Source organism: Canis lupus, chromosome 29 (assembly GCF_048164855.1).
Source record: "Canis lupus baileyi chromosome 29, mCanLup2.hap1, whole genome shotgun sequence".
Taxonomy (NCBI): Eukaryota; Metazoa; Chordata; class Mammalia; order Carnivora; family Canidae; genus Canis; species Canis lupus.
In genome coordinates, this window is record NC_132866.1 from 33,558,138 (window position 1) to 33,582,112 (window position 23,975).

General features: G+C 39.7%; 1 protein-coding gene and 1 pseudogene across 7 annotated transcripts; both read right to left on the minus strand.

Annotated features, from left to right (window-relative positions):
- Positions 1-23,759, minus strand: CEP55 (centrosomal protein 55). 7 transcript variants are annotated; one of them, XM_072806023.1, is made up of 9 exons: positions 23,471-23,759; positions 20,871-21,065; positions 18,523-18,798; positions 14,858-14,926; positions 6,601-6,751; positions 4,787-5,100; positions 3,403-3,474; positions 2,365-2,490; positions 1-1,127 (listed from the first exon to the last, which is right to left on the minus strand). In XM_072806023.1, exons 2-9 carry the CDS (start codon positions 21,051-21,053, stop codon positions 927-929), a joined length of 1,392 nt encoding a protein of 463 aa, XP_072662124.1. In that variant the 5' UTR covers positions 21,054-21,065; positions 23,471-23,759; the 3' UTR covers positions 1-926. The 7 variants fall into 7 exon arrangements, with proteins under 7 accessions (XP_072662124.1, XP_072662125.1, XP_072662127.1 ...); XM_072806024.1 differs by having other exon boundaries at positions 23,574-23,755; XM_072806026.1 differs by having other exon boundaries at positions 23,479-23,754.
- Positions 16,732-17,505, minus strand: LOC140621122 (V-type proton ATPase subunit E 1 pseudogene; annotated as a pseudogene).
- Positions 23,760-23,975: the final 216 nt, after the last annotated feature.

Here is a 23,975-nt window from a genome sequence, read left to right on the forward strand (position 1 = left end):
TTAAAACTTATTAAATAATTTTATTCTTTTCTCCTTTATATTACTAACAGTAGCCCTGTGTTCAGCATTTTAGAAAACTTGAAGAAATAAAAAAAAAATTGGGGGTTTACACACACATGTATAAAAATATATATTCGGATAAGCAAATATCTGCTCATTACACTGCCCAACTTAAAGAGTGCCAAAAATAAATAAATAAAATGCCTGCCAATCAAATGAGAGGGCTAGATGGTTTTGCTAAAATTCATTATAACACCTTTAAATGACCAACATGTGGTAACAAAATTCAAGTTAAAGTTACAGTCAGTTAGTATGAAAGAGAACATTATGTGGCCACTGAGTATTCCTTAAGCAGAATCTGCTTTGTGCTTAGAACACAGCTAGGTTTCAACAGTAAGCAGCAAAAAAGGTCAAGAAAATTTCCAACTTTTCTAATAACCGCCTTGTAATAGAAAGGAAAAAATATAGAAAGTATAACAATGGCCATGAAAATCGGAATTGTATGTTTATGAGGCTTGGGGTAACAAAAGCCAACATAGTTAAGATCCTTGGTTAGTTATCACTGGTTTTTAAAAACCTACAAAACATAAAATATTTGCTTGTTGGTGCAACAGATTTAATCCACGAGCAATAACCTGAACTATCTTTTCTTCATCAAGTACTTTAACAGTGCAAAATGTCAGCTGTCTCAGCTCACACATTCCATCACTGAAGCCTGAAGATGAACCATCTCAGGGAGGTAAAGCTGTCAAGGAAAATGCAAAGCAGCCAAAAAAATACAATGATTCACTCCTATACCAGAGTCTCTGAAGGTAGAGAGGCAGTTTCTTATGTAAGAGGTGAAATAAGTAATTCAAAATATCCATAAGCTAACATAAGATACAGTATTGAATCTTTTGACACAAAAACAAAGAATACTTATATTGCTATTTGGAACAGTATTCAACGTGGACAAGCAGATCTCGATGTTCTGTGGCGGGGTACTGTATATTGCACTTGGGACATTCCACCAGGCTTTCATTCAGTGCAGCAGTGGGAGTTTTTGGTGAGGCAACTTTTACTCTGTTTTCAGACTCTCCTTGGAAAGTGACTAATGGCTCTGTGAAGGCAAGCTCACGAAGCTGCTTCTGAAAAATAAATATATATGAGGTGGTTATAAATTACCCAAATTACCCAAAAATTACTAGGCTTGGGGGTTTACATGGATAGGTTCTATTAAAATACTTAGAGCCAAATGTAAAGGTAGACTTGTGTGCAAGCCTGGCCAAATTTGCTAGTTTTGTAAAAAAGCAGCAAGTTCAGCAATAAAAACAATATAGAATCAATAATAGCAAAAAAATGTTAATGTTGATCAAACAGGTTACACACAGAAATGATGAAAATACTGCATAAAATGTTTGTGACTTTCCTTTTTCATGTTTTTCCCCCTAAGGAACTCAGAATAGTCGATAAAGCTTAAAAATGAATATTTTATAGCACAGTCTAAAAATGACGGACAGCAGGGACACAAAGAAAAAAGTACAGGAAAATTATGGGCTCTTTTGTATACCCTCCAGCTTCCTATACTTTGAAAAATAGTAACAGAATGAGTTATAAATTTCAATTTCAAATATTATAAATCCTCAAAACCAATGACTTACTAGAGTCAAAGCATATTGTCTTTTACTCATAAAGAAGCTACAAATGATTTTAACAATTGCTTTTTTCTCTTTCAAAAACTGAGGAAGTCTATTTGTAACATTTCACCATCTGCGTTATTCTGTAGTACTACGATCATGTATAAAATACGGGCCAATGGGACATAACACGCAAACACAGATCCCAAAAGCTTATTAGTAAGATACAAATAATAAGTCAAAAATCACTTCTTCATAGAAGAAATCATTTAAAAGGCTTATGTTTTAAAAGATTTTGTGTTCAAAGGTAACCCACAAAATGTGCTTAATTTAATATGCTTAAAACAGTGTATTAACAGGAACAGTCTATTATCACTAAAAATGGCATTTTTCTTTTTAAATAGAAAAACACAGTTTCCGTTGAGGATTTATAAGTGCGCTCCCTTCCCCCACGCCCCCCAGGGCAGCTCCTGTGTAGTGCCTCTAGAATCCCGTGCTGGGGCGGAGAAGATCCGGGCACCACTCAGCAGGCATGATGCTGAGGCCCATCATGTCCCTCTTCCTAGCGCTCTGGGTTGATGCTAAAAGGCAGCTGCTTCAGATGAAGCAGGGGTTCTTTTGCCTACTGATTTGAGAAACAGCCATTCTTAAGCTGTATCCTCCTGGTTTGGGAACTGGTTTGATAAATGGAAAAACAGCAGCAAGAGAAAGAAGAAAAGAAGTTTTAGTTGAACCATTCCAAACTCACCAAGGATTCCAACTGTGTTATTTGATTTCTTGCTTTTCGGAGCTCCTTAAGAATTACATGCAGTTGGTGCTGCATATTCTGACGGTCAAGTTTTTCATTTTCAAAGTCTAAAGTACATGCATGCATCTGGAACAAATGCCCAGGACAAGACAATTACGGCTTAATAGACACTGTCTGGTTCTCCGGACTAGATGTATAAATGTTTTTCATGGCACAAGAGGCAAGCATTTGTGCCTCTCAGCAAGAATTCATCTGAGTACAATGAGATGTTGATAAATGAAGCTTACGGTTGAGGCTGTGGTTTATCCAAGGAGCAAAGCAAATGCTGGAGGTATAGGTGAGTGAGGAGGAGCTCAGGAAGTTGACTGGAATTTCTCCTCCCCATCCCCCTCCCCTGTTTGTGGGGAAGGGGAAGAAGGGAAAGAGATGGCTATTCCTCAGTTTGGAATACACTAAAAATCTCTGGTCTCTGTTCTGAGAATAAATGGTACCTCTCTGGGTTCTGCTTGAAGTTATACAGTAGCCCTCATGCGGAGACCCTGCTAGGCTAGAATAGGGACTATGGAAGCCATGTGGGGAAGAATAAAATTTGCTAAGGCCAACATCACCCTGTCAAAACAATTGCCATCCCAGTTCAGAGAATCTGGTTTAGCTTAAAGACAGAAATATATGGCAAGATAAGTCAGATAGTCACTTAATTTTTTTGGTTGTTAAAGTTTATTAAAAACATTTTTCAGGGGTGCCTGGGTGGGCTCAGTCGCTTAAGCGTCTGACTCTTGACTTTGACTCAGGTCATGATCTCAGTTTGTGAGATTGAGCCCCACAATGGGCTCCATACTGGGCATGGAGTCTGCTTAGTAAGATATTCTCTCTCTCTCTCTCTCTCACTGCCCCTCCCCACCCACCCCATGCTCTCTGTCTCTCTCTAAAAAAAAATTCTTTTCATGACTTTCAAATGGTTCTTCACAGAACAAACATGAGGAAATATTCCATTTCCTAACAAGTTAAGGTGAATTTAGAAGCAACCTCAATAAGTACCTGTTGTTCCAGCAGAGCTATCCTTGTTTGTTCTTCTTGATGCTTTAACAGAGACGTGTAAAGGAACTGGACCTGTCAGATGTAAACAGAGCCAACACCGTCATAGCTGATCTTTTGTTGCGTGACCTGGGGTGCATGAGAAGCTCACCAGTCTCACATCTCTATCTGGGACAACACCTGCTTGTCGTGCTGAGTCACTGCAGCTGCTTGTTTGATGGCAAACTATAAAGCAGCTGAGCAGAACCACCCTGGCTGAGAGTTCCCTGGGGCACAGACTGCATGGCGATGAACAGCACCAAACTCTACAGCACACACACCTACTTTCTTGAAGTACTGACATCTGCTAATATTTCTGAGTTGGATAACAAAGCTGGCAATGCCTTGCCCTCCTGGTCCGCAGAGATGTGCAATAGAATTCTCAACCATTTTTGCTTAATCTTTTGTAAATATCACTGTGTGCACCTGTAGGCAGAAGCTAGGTGGTAAAGACTAAGAAGGCAAATGTTACAGACTTTTTTTTAATCCCTCTCTCAACTTTTGGATGATTTTAAAAAATTACTTCGTATTCTAATAATAGCAATAACTAACTTCTACCGAGCCCTTGACTTTACAAAGACCTTTCACATTCTCTCAGCTGACCTTCACAAAAGCCTTTATGAAGCAAAAAGAGATTGTTGTGATTAATTTGACACATCAATGACCTGCAAGTCTGGGAAGGCAGCTGATTTTCCTAAGGCGGCACATCCTGAACTAGAGACCAGGTATGGATCTCAGATCATGTTTTTTCCATTACTCCATGCTGCCGAGTAAGATTTAAATGAATGGTTTCTGCCAAAGTACTATTCAATTCTAACCATCCTAACTTAGTAACTCTAATGTCACCGACACAGACATCCTGGCAGAAGGTGGGGAGTAGAACGAGAACATGGAAGATTTGTGTGAATTAACTTGAGCACAGCATCACCATGATCAAGGTGCCAGACTGGGAACCAGCATCAATTCCCCTCTTTGCTTCACACCTTCTGACTTCTGGCACACACCAGCCTCCCTCTCACCAACTGCCTTGTACACCTGAGTTCCTCCACAAGGAATTCCCCATTCCTCGCCTTACTGGTTCCTTCTTACCCAAAGACCTTTGTCTCAGTACCATCTCAGGCCTCCGGTCTCTCTGCATCATATTGCCCTGCTTTTTTTTACTTGGTTATGTAAGTACTTGTTTAGGGTCTGTTTCCACTCTAAAGAATCCCATAGTAGGGCAGGAACTTGCAGGAACTTGTTTTGTTCCTTGCTGGTTCCCTAGTAGTTAAAATAGTCCCTGACACTGGATGAGTACAATGACAATTTCGAATTCTGGATCATGGATAGTCTTACTGGTTAGGCTCACCTGAGATAAGAGCTCTTCAGATCTCTTCTTCTCCTCTTCAAGTTTTTCCCTAGCAATATCATTCTCTTCCTTGAGCCTTTGTATTTTCTCTGTTTTATGTCTATCGTCTTCCAGATGTTGTACATCTGCCTTTCTTTGTGAAGACAACAGTTGATTTAAATCTTGAACTTCTTTTTGGGTTTCTTCATATTTTCTTCGAAATTCACTAAGTTCAAAATTCAACTGAGTTATGGTCTGTCGTTCAACCTCGAGATCTTTTTTTGCATTTGCCAAGAGATGGTTGTAATATTTTTGCTTTTCTTCTTGAAGAAAATCTATGACAAACACATTGTGGCACAACACACTTTTTATATAATAGATAATATCCCTGAGAAGTTAAAACTAAACACATTTCTATAAATAAGATCTTATGAAATGAAGAGTCAAGAGATAGCGTTGATATTTGACAGAATGAGAAAAAGAAGTTCAGGTACATTTTTTGAAGTTAAACTAACAAATAGAAGAAGTGGAAACAGTAACATAGCTGTTCTATGGGAAGATAAAGTAATAATGTAAAGAAGATAAATCAACAAGTAGAGATATAAACTCATTGTTCATATATATATAATTACCAAAATTAAAAAAAAATGCTGAAAGCAATTGCTCTCATAGGAGGAAGAAAGAGCGATTGGGATGGGAAGGGAAGGGTGGGCAGACCTTTCTATACTTCTATTAAATTACTTTAACAAGAGTTCATATCACTTTGATAAAACACATACAGACAGAGAGAAAAACCTATATTGCCAAAGAAAGAAATTTGGCACTTAGCCCACCACTAAAATATTACTTTTATGTGTAATAAACTTATAAAAGCATTATAGTAAAGTAACTTTGCCCCCAATTCTTTTATATTTTCCTTTTTAAAAAAATTTTATTTATTTATTTGATAAGAGAGAGAATGAACGAACACAAGCAAGGGGAGCAGCTGAGGGAGAAGCAGGCTGCCCCCTGAGCAGGGGCTTGATCCCAGGACCCCGGGATCATGACCTGAGCCAAAGGCAGACACTTAACCACTGAGCCACAGAGGCTCCTATATTTTCTTTTTTAGCATTAGCTTCATTTAAAATTTTCAAACGTGAAGCTCCAAGATTATGAGCCTTGCCTGCCTTTCTTTAGCCTTTTCTTTATATAATTCAAAGCTTCAGTCCCGTTAGGGCTATCAGTTTTTAACAAGTGCTTTGCATGGGAGGTTTCTCTTCTTTTCTTAGTTTATAAGCTAGAACTGCTGGACCTATTTCCCCATCTGTAAAATGAGAATAATGACCCCTCTTGCCCCACCTCTTAGGGTTCTTGTGAAACTCAAAGCCAGGGAAGCTGCAAAGCCCTTGGAAAAAAGGTTGCATACTCCCTAGGAGCCTTCATTTCAATTCTGTGGGAGATTCAAAGGACTGAAGAATCATCTATAAGATGTATTCTTTCTTCTGGGACTGACCAATACATGAAAGGAAGCAAAGTAAAAACATGATCAGTGAGGAGGCCAACTCTGGGGGAAATGAAGTTGGAGAAGATCTGTGAAAGTGGGGAAGGACACATAGGAAGGAGAAAATTTAATGTGCCTTTAGAACTGTCAGAGATCCATCACCCTGTGCCTCTGGTCCCTTTGATCAGAAAACAATGAGAAAACAAACTTGCTAACATAGTCTTTCTTACTTCAGAGTTATAAGACTTGCTTAATTCACTTTCTAACATATTTATAAAAATCTAAATTTGACAAATCTCTCCTTTTGGAAAATGGCAGGCAAGCCTACCCCAAAAGAACATTTTTATACCAGTACCTTCTGATTCAGCCTTTTTTGTCTGCTGTGGGCGTGAATGAGCAGCTGTTTCTGGTTTCTGTTCCAACTCAAAGATCTTGGCTAAAAGTCCTTTTACATAGACCTCCCGCTGTTGATCATACACAAGCCACTGCTGATTTTTCTCCAGAGCCTCAAAAAGAAAATGAAAGCAAATCATTAATAAAATAAAAAAAAACCAAAATCTTCAAAAGGGTAAGGGACCCCCAGTGATGTAGCCTTTCCTAGTACAAAGAAATTCTTGTGGGTCAAATAGAACTCTAGACCACCACCACATGGTTTGAAACCCGGAGATCCATTCTGACGTCAAGGTCCTTCAGAGCACCTAACACCATGGTGAAGTCATGTTTCCAGGGGGTCAAGTTCATTTGTTCTATACACAACTTGCTTTGTGTCTGTCCATGTAAATTAGAACACCTCCGTGGCAGAGGTAGAGGTCCTGCTCCAGAGATTTCCACCCAACACACAACTCTGCTCAGGAGCTCCCAATGTGGAGAGAGACGTGGACTTGCGGCCTGGTCGGCTGGTGCTCCCGCCCAGTCCAGACACTTTCCTTCTCCGTTACAGATGCTGTTGCCCAATAACCTGAACTCCAAACTCCACCTTGTGGCTGCCTCTCAGAGAATCACACCTAAGGAGTCCACTCCCTCTTTATCACCAATTTTCATCCTCTTACGACTCAAGTAAAAATCCCACGCTGGGATCACTCACTTGATTTGCAAAGGGGCTTATGAACTCAGTTGTTATATATATATGTCTACATATTTTTAAAAGTCATTTTACCAAACAAATAATAAATAAATAAAATAAAAATTATTTTGCCAAACATCTTCAGCTTTTTAATCTGTGGTTACTTTGTCTTTTAAATAGTAAGTTTCTTGAAGTGGCAGACCATGCTCTTCTGGAAGTATTCCTGGCTTTGTGTATAATATGTACTCCAGAAATCATCTGGATGATGGCATAATATTAATAAAGTAGGCAGTGTTTATCTAAGTTAGCAGATAACAGAGAAACTGATTCACTTTACTTTTACTGCTAACATTAGTTTACTGTTACTGCTAACAGTTTTTCATTTTGTTTCTTTCCTTCAAGAAACTAGACATGCTCTGATAGCCTTACTTGGTTGGCCACCTAGCCTAAGTCTAAAAACCTGATACCGGGATCCCTGGGTGGCACAGCGGTTTGGCGCCTGCCTTTGGCCCAGGGCGCGATCCTGGAGACCTGGGATCGAATCCCACATCGGGCTCCCGGTGCATGGAGCCTGCTTCTCCCTCTGCCTGTGTCTCTGCCTCTCTCTCTCTCTCTCTGTGACTATCATAAATAAATAAAAATTAAAAAAAAAAAAACCTGATACCACCTGATCTGTGGTAAGACACTGGCAAATCCTCACATAAGAAGCTACATTAACTTTAGTGGATAAAGCAAGGTGGCATATATGGACAAAGGTGTGTAGATTTATGAGGTGGTGTATTATTATCAACCAGGACAAATTCATATATCCTCTAATTCTAACTCTCATTGTTCTTAACCAGTTGATCCCTGGAAATTCAGTGAAAGGAAAAGCCAAAGGAGTCTGCCAGGACAGCCCTGTATCCCCAGCAATTGCACACTACCCTCCCCACCTTCCCCTAGTTTTGTTACTGAAAGTGGGGCACAGATTCAAGTTAAAGCTAGCAAAATAGACAATTCATCTGCTGATTCTGGGCAGAAAAGCCTAGAAATTCTTATACTGCACCACCATGCAATGAGATTATAAGTCTTCTTTCTAACCCAGAAGTTCAATCTAAGATGATGAGACTGTTCTTTTCTTGTTCTTTGTTTCTGAGAGGCTGGGCAAGTAAATCTCAACGGTTATTTGTGTAGAGCGTCCATATACATCTAAACCTCATGTCACATATGTAAAGTATGGATGAAACATCCCAGAAGGAGGCCTACATAGTGACATGAATACCCCTTCATGATAGCCAAGCTCATCTGTACTGAGTCCTCTGCCCCTGGCACCCATGCTATGATTTGTCTTGAGCAACGATTGACCGTTGGATCTTGGTAAACCCTGCTTTTGGATTAAAAGAAAAAAGAAAAAGATGTGTCCATTTTTTGCTCAACAATGCAGACCCTCGGTTGGAAGGTGATTCCCCCATTAAGAGAGTGAGAGGAGACACAGACTATCAAACTTTAGGTTAATTAATACAATGATCATTCTACTTTGGGAGGAAAAACAACTCTTAATAAGTTCAGTTCAACCTCTCCCTTGGTTCCCCTAAGTGCTAAATCATTTAATTAGTAACAGAATTTTTGAGAGCTTTGTGACACCACTTGCTAAAACTGAAGCTATGTTCCCTTAGGCTAACATTAAAATGGCCCATAAACTGCCTCTTCCTATCTCTTCAGGTTACAGCCTAGCCATTTCTGGCCTCCACTGCCACCTTGCTGTCCACATAGCTATACACACCCTCTTGCCCAGAATGCCCTAGAACTCCTCCCTGTATCACGTGCCCACTTAAATCCCACCTTTTCATCAAGTTCCAGTGCATCCAGGGTTGTCTTTCAGGCCTCCTTGCCATAAGTGCCCTCACCAAGCTCCCTCTCCTTTGTAAGCCAACAGTGATTTTAATGTCCATTCAATTTATTTGGCATCTTATACTAATGACCTTGATTGTGTTCTGATGATAGTTCTTATCTGAACTAGATCATGGCCCCTGGACAGCTGGCCCAGGCTTGTTTAGATTTTGTATACTTCCATTTATATGTTCGATGCTTCCATGGCAAGTAGCTGCCTAATGAATGTGAACGATGGTAACAACATGGAGCAGAGAAACAATGGTTGCCAGAATCGGCAAGCACCCACACAAGCCTTTTTTTTTTTTTAATTTTTATTTTTTTATGATAGTCACAGAGAGAGAGAGAGAGAGGCAGAGACACAGGCAGAGGGAGAAGCAGGCTCCATGCACCGGGAGCCTGATGTGGGATTTGATCCCGGGTCTCCAGGATCGCGCCCTGGGCCAAAGGCAGGCGCTAAACCGCTGCGCCACCCAGGGATCCCCCACACAAGCCTTTTAGCCCCAAACTGAAGTTTGGGTATTCAGGGGAGGAAACGTCATGAAAAAAATCTAGTAGTTCCTTATATATACTAGAATAATCCATTCAAAATGATTTAAAAAGAATCAAACACTCTCAAAAAGCTATTTCTCATTAACTAAGGAATATATGAAAATGAATTTCAAACCCCTTTATAATGGAACTACCATAGCTATTTCTATGATTTTAACAAGTGTATACTATGCAGCCTTTGTGTCATAATTCACTCAGACCTGTTGAAATCTATTATTAACAGTGGTTGAAGTGGCAGCCAGGATGTATAATTTTATACCCTTCAGGGGTGCCAAAAAAGATGGCACAAAGTTCTTGACAAAAAAGTTGCATGATCAAAGCAGACTGAAGTAAAACACACATACTGAACACTTTCAAAAATGTTCAATTCTTTTTCAATCACCCTGCATTTGTTGTAAATACACTGAAAAAGGAGTAGCTCCTCTCTCCTATGACCTGGCATCTCACCCCAGGGGGTGAGATGGGAAAAGCAGTAAGGAACACACTGGATATTTTCAGTTGTATACCAAGGCGTCTTCTTTCAGAGTAAGAATTTCTATCTTTTAAAGATATAAAACAGCTGAGCTTCAAGTCTGAAAAGATCTTTCTATATAAAAACTCCTCAGTCTAGAGAGTTATTCTAACCTTTACTAGGCTCTTTTCATGAGCATCCTACAAACTCATGAGCATGTAGGCATGGGGCTTAAAGAATTTCAGTGTCTGCTCTCTGCAGAACTAAGAAATGGATTAGGATGACAGAGGCAGCTTCTGGAATCAAAGACTTAGTCCAAGGTCCTCCAGTCACTTGACCACACACTTTTCTCTTGGTACCTGTCAGGCAGTTATAACATGAGTCCTCCTCACAGAGTTTAAGAGTAGATTTGGAAAGTGGAGATAATGTACATTCACTCTGTATTAAATACTCAAATTTAGCTGCCAAAAGAGGTAGTGTTGTAGGATTCAAAAAGCATGCATATAGCTAAATCTTTATAAATCGTGTCTGATGCTAAAGATACCTAATTGTATATCAAATTTTAAATCTGTCCAACTTTAAGAAACAGTTTTTTAAAGACTTCATTTATTCATAAGAGACACAGGAGAGAGGCAGAAACATAGGCAGATGGAGAAACAGGCTCCCTGTGGGGAGCCTGATATAGGACTTGATCCCAGGACCTAGGGATCACAACCTGAGCCAAAGGCAGATACTCAACCACTGAGCCACCCAGGTGCCCCAAGAAACATTTCAATATAAATAATTCAAGTCCACGTTGGATGGTGCTGAAAATTTTCTCCTTTTTTAAGATTTATTTATTTGAGAGAGAGCACAAGAGCAAGAGGGAGAGCAGGAGCAGGGAAAAGGGGCAAAGGGAAGGGGAGTAGCAGACTCCCTGCTGAGCAGGGAGTTCAATGCAGGGCTGGATCTGATGATCCTGAGATCAAGACCAGAGCTGAAGCCAGATGCTTAATGGACTGAGCCACCCAGGTGCCCCGAAAATTTTCTTTTAAAGGAACCTGTCCATACATCACTTAAGTATGAGAAACAGAACTGTTGGTTGAAGATTTGAGGGGCAATATTCTAAAAGACCAGGTGATGGCGATGTTACATTAGTAAAGTAGTCCATGTTTCTTTCCTCCAGGCCTCACTGTCTTCTGCATTTGCTTTCTTCTCTAAATAGTATCAATAATAAATGGACTTGATGGCTATCAATAAATGTTTATATTAGTTTTGCATCTTTAGAGTCATCATTGCATTATCATCTCTTCCAGCTTTGTGCCCTCTATACATTTATAAGGCATGCATTTAACATTTCCACTCAAATTATCAATAAAAATATGGAACAGAAAAAAAATATGGAACACAAGTAGGCAAAAGTGAATGCTACTAAAGCTCTTCCTCAGGCTTCACAGGGATCCATTTTATGTTTCCTGAGCAAAAACTCTAACATAGGTTAAAATGTTAGTCTATACTGGAGGAATAAAAAAAGCGAGTCAACTGACAAAGCTGGAATATGTGGCTGCTTTCGGCTCAGGTCATGATCCCAGGGTCCTGGGACTGAGCGCTGAGTAGGGCTCCTCACTCAGTGGGGAATCTGCTTCTCCCTCTGCTCCTACCCCCACCCCCACTTGTTTGCTCTCTCTCCCTCTATCAAATAATTAAATAAAATCTTAAAAAAAAATTAAATTGCTATCTGTACTGTAGACATGTAAGAAGACATCCTTGTTCTGAGGAATATATATTGAAGAAGACATCCTTGTTCTGAGGAATATATATTGAAGTATATAGGTTTAAGGGGCTGTAATACATGCGACTCACTCTTAAAAGGTTCGGAAAAAAAATTTATGTTCTGGGGGGTCTGGGTGGGGATTGAAGAGATATATAAAATGAAGCAAAATGTTAACAATGTTTTATTGTTATTGAATTTTGGTAAAGAGTATATGGGTGTTCTACTTACCATTTTTATTCTTGTAACTTTTCTGTAAATTTGAATTTTTTTTTTTTTCCCCAAGAGTAAACTCATTTAATGCTTACAACAGACACTGGCTCCTCTGGCAAGGAAAGGAAACCTAAGCTTGCACAGAGGTCAGAGGTCGCGGACCATCCTGTCTCGGGGCTGCAGAGGGTGGGGCCGACCCGCAGCCTTCTCAGATCAGGTCCAGCAAATAATTGTTATTTACCTTCCTTAAATTGTTTAAAAATCAGATTTTTAAAATTCAGAGCAAGAAATGCCTACTTCAGCTTCCTCTTAGCTATTTGGTTTGCAAGTCAATGACACTACAATGTTTACAGTATGAACTCCATGTAATTATTTCAAATGACATCTAAAAATGTCAACCTAAATGGTCACTGAGGAATGATACAGTTAGGCATTAAGAAGGGTGAACATGGGTTTTTAGGGCTTTTTTCAGCATAACGAATACTGATTCTTGAAATAGGTGGGCAAAGTGATCCAAGAAGCTTTGTGGGAACCTGGAGGAAGGGCAAAGGACTGGAACTACTGAGCTCTCAAAGCAGAATAATGTGAGCCCTGTGCTCAGAGGAGTGACAGGTTGCTTTCCCTGCTTCCTAGTCTCCCCCTGGGCTCAGAGACAACCACAGCTAAATCATCTCTTGCTCCTCAACTGTGTAAGTTAATACCGCAGAGCTGAGAGCTTATTGGAAACGTGGGATCTCGGACCCTACCCTAACCAATGAAATCAGAATTTGTGTTTTATGAAGATCCCCTAGTCTCATATGCACAGGAGAGTCTGGGAGGCCTTGCTCAGTCTAGACCATTGGATGGTGAGTTGGGTTAAATTTTACTCCACTTATCTGAAATCCTTTTCTAAGGTAAACAGAGCAGAGGAGCACAATATGATCCTTAAGTAAGCCAGGAAGATAAAACAGAACAAAAAGGTTGGGTATCCATGTATAACATTTCAAAGTTATTTTCATACAAAGAATTGTCATTATCTAAAAATAACTTTAACTGATATTTGAAGCAATTGATACCAAGAAGCCTAAAAGTTACATGTATGTTTAAGACAATAGCATATATTTTCAGGTACTAATAAAATTCAAATGTTCTAGACACTGGGCATATAGCAGTGAAAAAAACATGGAAATCCTCCCCTCGTAAAACATATACCACTGTAAGACTTACATAATAAACACAATACGTGAGTGAAATATATTGTAAGTTTAACAGTAATATGCGATGAGAGGAAAAGTTACAGAAGCAGGGAAAGGTAATAGGAATTGTCTGGGAGCTATAATTTTAGAAAAGGTGGCTAGGTAACCCTCTGGCCCTGGCCCCACCCCTACCCCTCCCACCCAAGAAAGTGACAATTGAATATTATCTGATAAGGTAAGGAAGGTCATGAAGATATCTGGGGAAACGGTGTGCCAGGCAGAGCAGAGAGAAAAGGTAGTGTATTGAAGGAGTAGTTAGAAAGCCAGCATGGCTGGAGCAAGTAAAGGGGAAGTAGGAGGTGTGCACATAAATCATTCATACATCTGTACATCTGTGCAGCTGGTAGGTATTGACATACATGGAACAATAAAGGTCGTATAACATATGACACAAGGAACTTATTTTGATAGATCTTTAAAAAGTATGTTTCTTCTTTATCTTAGTTACCTGTAGGTGAGTTACTTTGATAAGGTACTATAGGACCCTGCGATCCAGACACTCAGATTTAAATTCTTTGGAAGATCAAATAGACCTCAAGGTACACTTGCTAGATGAAAGAAAACAGGAATCTTAAGAGAAACTTAGAGAAGAGTAGACTTGCCAGTAATATTTCTGGAATCAAAATACCTACCTACTGGCCTAATAATTAACTCAAGAATTTTCTACATTGTGTATCTGAGACTAAAACTTGAAAAAATACAGTGAATAATAATCCTATGTCCTCAATTAATTCAATTCACAATGAAACACACCAATCTATTTAACACATAAGTTTGAAGTAATATAGCCTTACCATGTATCTAGAAAACCTCATCTCAAATTCTACAGAAAAGTACTGAGTATACAGAGAATGTGTTTCCTTTGCAAACTACAAAAGCAAATCCTGATTCCAAGAGAAGAGTTTCAAATGAATAAATACATCTTGCATGGATAAATAAAAAGAAAAAATTATAAGTGAAATTACAACATAATATAATAACTGGGCAAACTAGATTTAGGTGAAGAAGGAAAATTGTTGAGGTATTTGGGTGAGTTCTAGGGCTTTCTTGCCTAAAGAGACTAGGACTAGAGGAACTGGCCCTCTTGAATGCCTAGAAAGAGACCTAAAGGTAGTAACGTAGGGAGATGATCTCAAACCATTCAGTTCTTTTCTCCTCAACAGACTATTTTCAAGTCACAGCACCAATGCTGTCAATTTCCATGAAATTTAAGAACGAATTAATTAATCCTCTCTTCCCATAACTTAATAGAAGGAAAATGAGGGGCGCCTCAATGGCTCAGTCAGTTAAGCATCTGACTCTTGAGTTCAGCTCAGGTCATGATCTCAGTCATGAGATCAAGCCCCGCGCTGGGCTCTGCACTGAGCATGGCGTCTTCTGGTCTCTCTCTCTCTGCTCCTCCTCGTGCTCTCTCTCTTAAATAAATAAAAGCCTTAAAAAGTAAATAAATAAAAATAAATAAAAGGAAAATGAGCTTACATCTTTCAGTTGTATTTCCATTTCATGAATATCATTCATTGATGAGTTGAAGCAGCTTGTAGCCATAGTCTGAAATAAACCAATATTAGTTAATATAAAAAATTTAACAAGTTTCCTCACCATATTTGGTTCTATAATAACAGAGAATACCTCACAAGGACATCTCAAAATCCACATCTAGTACATGCTGATGAACCATCATGCCAGGTGACAGGTACCAGAGGAGAAGGAAGATCTGGAAGCTTCCTCAGCAGAGTGGAAGCCCTGAGATTTCATACCTAATTTGATTTCTGAGGCCATCTGGATCACAGCATACCTCAGTGCCTAAGAATTGCCCAGTGGTTTTCACCACAATGAGACAAAACTAAACAAGTAGGCTGTTTAAATGAAATCTGGAAAATATTAAATTGTCAAATAAAAGTTGTTTTCTAGAATTATATTTGTATTAGTATTAATTAGTATTAGTCCATACAGATTATATGGAACTCAAGACAAAATTTCTTTCCTTTTTTTTTTTTTTTTAATTTTCACACAGAGGGGAAAAAAGTGGTTGGATGGTTGGATGGATAGGTATCCAGGCTAACCAACAAAACTCCTAACAAGCTATATTTCAGTCTTTTAACACCTTTAAGGAAGCAGACTTGTGTGAACACTGGCAATAAATCACAAAATATTTTTCTCCAAAGGTTCTTAGCTCATCCCAGTAGCCCTTTCTCCCCCTCAATTTAGTTGTCCTGGTAAAAACTAGGACAGAGGCAGTTCACCAAAGCCTCTTCCTTTTCCTCTGGGTACACTGTGGACTATATTTCCCAGCCTTCCCTGCAGTTAGTGAGGCCATGAGACCAAATTCTGTCTGATGGAATGGGGGCAGAAGTGACATATGCCAATGCCAGGCCTGGTCCCCAAACCCTCCCTTCATGCTCCACACGTTCCCTCTAGCTTACAGCTGTACACAGAGGATCTGGTGCAAGGCCGGGGGAGCCACTAAAAGGAAGGAACCTGGATCTGAGTGACTCTGCAGAGCAAAGCCTCTTCCACTCCCACCTGCACAAGGCCGTGACATGGGAGGAAAATGAACATCTGTTTTATGAGACCCTGAGATTCGTAGGTTGTTACAGAATCAAAGCAGGCCGACTAACATAGAAATCAATAATAACCTTATAATATGATTGTTATAAGAATACATTTTTTAGAGTTATCATTTCTACCAGAATTCATATTTAAAAGTGGAGAAACTAATTCTTGAGCTTTAAGGAAAAGTTTTAGGTGATCACTTTGGATCTATAATTTTTATGAATTTTAGCTGTGTGAAAATTCTCTACAAAAACATATCCTCTTTGTTTTTGTTTTGTTTTTTTTAAACCTTTTGTTTTAATAAATAAGACATATTCACCGCTTAGGTTTTAAATCACATTTACAGATGAGGAACACTTCTAGGCCCAAACAGGTTAGCAGTGAAGCGACTAATGCTGGGAGGTATGCATGGCCCCCATGCACTTTAAGCCTAAGAGCAAAGACTTCATGTCAGAGAACACTGTACACATCACCTCTAGGCTCAAGAACTAGAAGCAGAGGACTGGAGGAAGAGCGGAGACTTGGTGAAGCTCCTGTGACCACCATCTGATACCCTCACCTTCACACTACAGAAGCCGATGAAAGTTGTGCTACTTTTAGATAAGCTAAGAAGGAGCTTTCCTGATTATATGAAGTCAAACTTTCTATTGTTAACAATTAGGATAAGGGCATTAGCTACACAGAGTATCCACTGACAAATACAGACTATGAGAACAGAGAAGAGGAAGCCACACAGATATCTCGTTTCTTCAAATATCAGAAACTTCCACGCCACAGCAGGAGAACAGTGGATGAACTCTACCCCTCCCAAAGGTTTAGTTCAAAAACTTCCTGTTGCCATTTGCACCAAATAAGGCTCCCAGTACTTCTGGCATCATCTGCTGGGCTATAAGGTCCAGTCAGCTTTCTAGAGTATTGGAAACCTTTATTTTACAATCCCCATTATAGATCTCCACTTCACCAGCTATTTCCTCAAGCAGGTAGGATTCCTGATCAATTTGGACATCAACATCTTTTTTGGTGGCAATTTTGTACATAGGAATCACTTTTTGCACTGCAGCCTTTACCAGAGGGAAAGGCTCTGTTTCCTGCAACGAACAATCATTTGGGGCTCCAACAATTGGTACAAACCCTGGAGGACCAGTCCATCCAGCACACTTGGACTCTGGTTGTATCTTTTACCACTTTGCTGAGTCTGTTTTGCTTCATTTAGCAGGTCTGTAATAAGGTCATCTCTTGCTCTGAGGACCTTGAGCCTTGCTTGATTCATCAAATTAGACATCTGAATTTTCTTCTGCTGCTCAATCTGTTTTTCTTTCTTATCATAGTATTCCATAATCTTCAGTCTTTGGGTTTGCACGAGACGACCTTTCTCAATGTTGAACTCTTCCTCTGCCTTCGCATCTATTTCCTCTGCTTTCTCGTTGGCTTCTTGTTCAATAAAAGCCATCATATGCTTAATCTGCTTCTGCACATCGGCATCGCTGAGGGCCATGGGGAAAGCTCTGCTAGGCCGGCAGGCCACTGGCTCAAGCTTAGCCTGGAAGGTGGCGGTAGAAAGCAGGAAAAGAAAATCTGGCAGAGGTATCGGCTTCCTTTGGTTTATCAACATATCCTCTTTGAATTCACCTGTAAAAGTACTCAATTGCCCATCTATGACAGTACATGTAAATGGTATAGGCCCTATCACTCTGACTATTCTGAATAGGAGAAAAAGTGCAAAGACCCTTATTAACTTTGAGGTATATCTGAAAGCTACAGATTTTCTTCTATAGGTGGTAATAATACTATTAATATTATCTAAATGTTCAAATTTGCAAAAGAATCAAAGATCTAATCAATAAGAAATCATTTCTTGAGCACTTACTATATGCCAAGCACCATGCTAGGGGATTTACATATATCACCACATTTAATCTCCAGGATTATTTCTCTATTTTTTTATACCTCTCTACCTCCTTCACCTATTTTAATCTCCAATATTCTTATCTTGATTTTAACAGTGTGGAAACTGAGGTTTAGAAGAAGGGTCTGGTGAATTCTAGCATTGTCTCTAAAGCTAGAAAGGTTAAGGAATTTGTTCACTCAACTAGCAAGTGGTAGAACCAAAATCTGAACTCAGATCTGCCTACCTACAAAGCCTTGTTCTCACTAGTAACTTTAAAACAGAGGAGGAGGGAGCAAAAGCACTTGTAGCTCGAAAAAGCAAACCGGATATTATAATTGTGTATCTCAAATCTGAAAATAACAAAATGAAGGCTATTGTCTTTATGATAGAAACTACAGGAAAAAAAAACCCTAGAAAACCTTGGATGTTGTAGATACACAGTATATTCTGTATTCTGAATATTCCTTTGCACAAAAAAATGATCTGGGGAGTGGAGGGAGCCATATTAACTATTTTTGCTTATAGAGAGGGTACCAGGCTATAAATAAAAAATAACTTGTTAGTAAACTCTATTGTTTCATCATTTGACAAGTGTGTTTTAACAAACCCATTCTTCACAAGAATTAAAAAAAATTGTACCAGAAAGGGAAAAAATCTGAGTTTAAAGAAATGATGAAAAAAAAAAAAAAGAAATGATGAGTACCTGTGATAAGCGGAGTGTACTGGCTTTGCTTTCAAGTTCAGCAAGCCTTGCAGTTGTAGCAGACAACTGTTTTTTCAATACATCTGTCTCTTCAGACAAGGATTTCAACAGCTGTTCCCTCCTTTCGCCTTCCTTTGTCTTCTCCTCCAGCTGTTCAAGCAATGTAGTATTATTATACTTGGCTTTCAGCTGCTCTCTGAGTCTTTGTATTTCTTTGTCTTTCTCTGTGAGGTGATATGCATTCTTCTCCCTCTCAGCTTCTAGGACTTGAATTTTCTAGATATAAACTAAGAAGAATCTTAGAACAAAGCCAGGTCAAACATGAAAATAAGCAACATACAACAAGCATTTATGAAGAGTTTATTATACATCAAGTCAGCATTATACTAGATACCAGGGCCAAAAAGAAAATGAAGCCGAGGTCCTATGCTCAGAGAGCTCATAGAGAGGTAAACTGATAAATTACTGCGATACACTAAGTGCCGTACTTAAGATATATATAAAATGAATGGGACACATACACAGAAAAGAGAAACCAACTCTGTCAAGAATGGTAAGAGAAAGCTAAAGAAAAGCTGGCTCTCACATCAGTATCTGATAATCATCCTTCTATAATACCAGTTCTAATCATCTTAAAGGCTAAAAGCAAGCCATACAAGAGATAGATACACGTTCATTAATGAACTTGAAGCAACAGAACTTAAAAATTACAGAATGTTACAACTGGATAAAAATGCATTCGTTAACTTGTTTTTTGTTAATAAATGATTTGGTATCAACTCTAAAAGATGATCTTCAAAGGAGTGTTCACATTTTCAAGGATTTAAAAGATAAAGAAGGCATGCTTGTTAAACTGCTGCTGACATAAGGCAGAGAGCAACTCTGGGGAGCCCAAAAAAGTTAAGAGACTGACTTTACATGCTAAGACGGTAAAACCACCATAAAACTACAAACTTGCATGGAGGTGGAGGGGAGAAGCAATTGTTCAAATATAAAATGGGGAAACTGAGTTAGTTGACCCTGTGAAAATGATGTGGGGACTTTAGTTGCCTCAAGCCTAAGATAAGGCAGTAGTATGATACAGTTAAAAAAAAAAAAAAAAGCCCATATAATTTTAGGCTTTTGGAGGGTACAGCATCCAGATTAGCGGAAATAACAGTGCCATTTCAACTCATGTTTGCCACAGTGCACAGCACACACACCAATATTGTTCAAGGAATGTGAAAACATCACAAGCATCACAAGGTGCTCAGGAAAGTAACCAGGATTATAAGATGCTAGAAAAGCTAAAGAGTATGGGGTTGGTCTACAGAAAAGTAAAAGGAAGGAAGATTCCGTCAAATATCTGAGAAGTTTTCATATGGATAAAAAATGACTTGTTCTATGCCTGTAATACATACAATTAGAACAAATGGGGAGAAGTTACAGGAGGTTTAATTTCAATTGATTATAAAGGAACAAAGTTTTGACAACCAGTGCTTGTCAAAGATGGAAAGAACTGGAAAGAGATCTCTCAGGGAAGCTATTAGATTCCATCACCAGACTGCAAAATAATTTTTATGTCTAAGAATTAGTGATAGATCATTTCTCAATGCTTGAATAAGTATGTGTTGTTAAAAGAATAATAAATCATTTGGTTTTATGATGTGCCTATAAAATAAAATTTAAAGAAATCCAATGATACTATTTAATATAGGTCATTTATTTTCTAACTATGAATAATAAGAGAACTGTTGTAAAATAAAATTAAATTAACGATTAAAAATTTAAAATCTCGGGATCCCTGGGTGGCGCAGCGGTTTAGTGCCTGCCTTTGGCCCAGGGCGCGATCCTGGAGACCCGGGATCGAATCCCACGTCGGGCTCCCGGTGCATGGAGCCTGCCTCTCCCTCTGCCTGTGTCTCTGCCTCTCTCTCTCTCTCTCTCTCTGTGACTATCATAAAAAAAAAAAAAAAAAAAAAAAAAAAAAAAAATTAAAAAAAAAAAATTTAAAATCTCCCAGTTCTAATATGTTCCTAGCTGCTTTATTGACTATGCCATAACAAACTGTAAATTAGAGAACCTGAAATATAGTTTAACAGAATGCAAAATGCCAATACATGTAATGATTTTACCTCAAAAAATCTGAAACAAAGATTACTTGGAAAGCAGCCAATATACATGATAAAATGGATTTTTAAACACTCATGTTAAAATCTGAACTCTGTTGAACACTTTGAAATTATTAGATTTGATTTTTTACATTTAGTGAATAAACAGAAAAACTAAATTATATCATTATTGGGAAAATACTTTATCTCCAACAGCAAAGTTTATTACAATTGAAAAACATTTATAAGGCCACTCACCTCCAAAAGTCTGTGTCTGTCTTTATCAGTCAACTTTCCTTTTCCACTTGTGATTTCATCCACTGATGTTTTTAAGGCTGAAATTTCTCCCCTAAATTTTTCTAATGCAGTTTCTGATTTGGAGTTACTAGACTTTGATCCCCATTTACCTTTAATTAAACCTTTGGGACTTCTGGAAGACATTTCTGAAACTATCTGTAAAAATGAAAATACAATTATATTTTATGAGTCTAAGTTTAAAAGGACAAATCTCAGGCTTGTAACCTTTTGCTAAATAGAAGAACATTTCCATCTCAATAGAAGTGACACAGCCAAACCAGTGGGGTATGAGAAAGGGACTGGGAAAGGCTTCTGGCTTGGTGGTATCAATATTTATTTTTTAATCTGTGTGGTAGATACATGGGGAGAATTCACCTTTTAAAAACATGTCAACTTAATCTTGACATACACAGTAATGCACAGAATTAGTGAATTACCATATTGTACACTTGAAACTAATATAACACTGTATGTTAATCATACTGGTATTAAAATAAAAAAATTTAAAAATATGTCAACTTGCATGCTTATGTTTTGGGGAGGATTCTGTATGTATGTCATGCTTCAATGAGAAAGTTTCATTTAAAAAAAAAAAGGGATCAATAATTAAACCATTAAATGAAGGCTGAATGAAACAGATCACAAAGACATATCTTACCCTGGAATAAAATGCTTGTGGTAAATGATATTCTGAGAACATAGGCACTGAAATGTCATTACCTAACTTAATGATATGTCCTGTTTTAAATCTTTTTTTTTTTTAATTATTTTATTTATTTATTTATTTATGATAGGCACACAGTGAGAGAGAGAGAGGCAGAGACACAGGCAGAGGGAGAAGCAGGCTCCATGCACCGGGAGCCCGACGTGGGACTCGATCCCGGATCTCCAGGATCGCGCCCTGGGCCAAAGGCAGGCGCTAAACCGCTGCGCCACCCAGGGATCCCTATGTCCTGTTTTAGAAGATAGGTCTAGTTCAAATCTGTGTAAACAGGCAGCTACCTGAGAGACTACAGTAAGCAGAAGCGAGAAGAATCCAAGACAGGATATTTATAGGAAAAAGAGACACAATATTCAAGAATTAAGGATAAGAGGCCAAATTAAGTAAGAGAAGCTTAGAATCTGCTAAGAATATTAGGTAACAGTTTAGAAGAAGTGTATAGTATTAACTCCAGGGGCAAAATATATAGTGAAACATACTGTGCATGTAATGAAAGTAGCTTTAATTAGAGAGATTAAAAACCATTTTCCACCTTATGGATCCCAAGATAAAATAATGGTGGTAACTGAGGAAGTTAAAGGAATATAAGACCATTCATGCACTCAAAAAATATTAGAAAATCTAATTTACGAGGTAGCATAATAGGAGCTGGTATAAACTGGCAAGAAAGAAAAAAGAAAAGAAAAGAGAAGAGAAGAAAAGAAAAGAAAAGAGAAGAGACATGTCCCCTTAATGGGATGCTTAATCTAGTAAAGGAGGCAAGAAATAACAAGGACACAAATTCTTAAGTTGTAAAGACTCTCAAGGTGTAAAGTTAACACTAAATAGAAAATGAAAAGTAGTGCTAAGTGATTCCAGTAAAAACTGGGAAGACCTACTTTGATAAGGTGGCAGGGAAGGCCTCTCTGTAGAAGTGACTTTTAAGGTCACCCTGTATGAAATCAGAGAGCCTGAAAACACTCGAGCTGTGTAAACTGAGGTGAACGGACCATCCAGCAAAAGGTTAGTCCTGGATTTTTGCCCATTTGACAGACTAAAATAACCAGTAAATCAATTAAGGTTAATGTAAGGTTATGGTACCTTGAGAACCCGCCACCACAGGAGGTTCTTCCCTATAGAGTTCTGGTAATAACACTTGCTGACTCGGTATACTGGGTTGATAAGACAGAACGCTGCAATCCAGCCACCTGCACAAGGCATCTATTCCTCGGTTCCCAACTGCAGGCAAATCTTACAAAGACAGGCGCTCGGGGGGCACAGTCGGTTAAGCCTCTGACTCGATTTCGGCTCAGGCGGTGACCTCAGGGTCCTGAGATGGAGCTGGCGGTGTCTGTTCAAGATTCTCTCTCCTTCTCTCTCGGCCCCTCCCTCTGTGCACGGGCTCTCCCCCTCTCTCACAATCAATCAATCAATCTTAAAAAAAAAAAAAAAAATCGTGCAAAACCCCTCACATAAGAGCTATGTGGGCAGGGGATCCCTGGGTGGCGCAGCGGTTTGGCGCCTGCCTTTGGCCCAGGGCGCGATCCTGGAGACCCGGTCGGGCTCCCGGTGCATGGAGCCTGCTTCTCCCTCTGCCTGTGTCTCTGCCTCTCTCTCTCTTTCTGTGTGACTATCATAAATAAATAAAAATTTAAAAAAAAAGACCTATGTGGGCAGAGAGGCAAAGAAAATCCGCAAAAGAAGGCACTTTCTCACTTCTAAAATGAAGATGTTTGTAGAACAGACACGATCGTGCTTGCTAATCCGCACGATGCCCTCACGAAAGTCCCTGGCCAAGTCACTTGGCCTCTCCGCGCCAAAAAAAGAAAAAGGGGGGGGGGGGGAGGATGATAATACGCACCTACGCACCGCAAAGCTGAAAGGAAGGATGGACACGCCCACGGCGGTGAGGCTCCCAACTCGGTGCCAGGCAAGAAGCGAGCGCCCGGGAAGGGGGCATATACCTGGGCGGGCAGAGATGGAGTCCAAGCAGACGCTGTCGGCCCGCGGCCGCGTCCCTCGCCGTCCGGCCCTGGCCGCCCTCGTCACCCACGGCTGTCGCCTCCCTGCCGCCAGCCAGCACCTGAGGCGAAGCCGGGTCCTCGCGTCCGCGGGGTCACACCCTGCGGCACCCGCGCCGCTTCCGGGAGTTTGAATCCCGCGGCTGCGGGGCGGGGCACGTCACTGCCGGCGGGGGCGTGGCCGGCAGGAAGGGGGCGCGGCACGCGCGGCGGGCTCGCGGCCCTCCGATTGGCTGCGGCCTCCGAGGGGGCGGGGCTGGAACCTGGAGGCGAGGTGGAACGGAGGTGGGCCCGAGGGGGCGGGAGCAGAGGCGGGACTCAGGCGGGGAACTCCTGCCCTCCGGT

Coding starts and splice junctions, on each gene's coding strand:
- CEP55 (XM_072806020.1), bottom strand. CDS start 22,830: ATGCCTTGTGCAGGTGGCTGGATTGCAGCGTTCTGTCTTATCAACCCA. Junction 3,475..4,786: donor CTGAAGAGCTCTTATCTCAG/GTGAGCCTAACC, acceptor TACATCTGACAG/GTCCAGTTCCTTTACACGTC. Junction 1,128..2,364: donor TAACACAGTTGGAATCCTTG/GTGAGTTTGGAA, acceptor TTTATTTTTCAG/AAGCAGCTTCGTGAGCTTGC.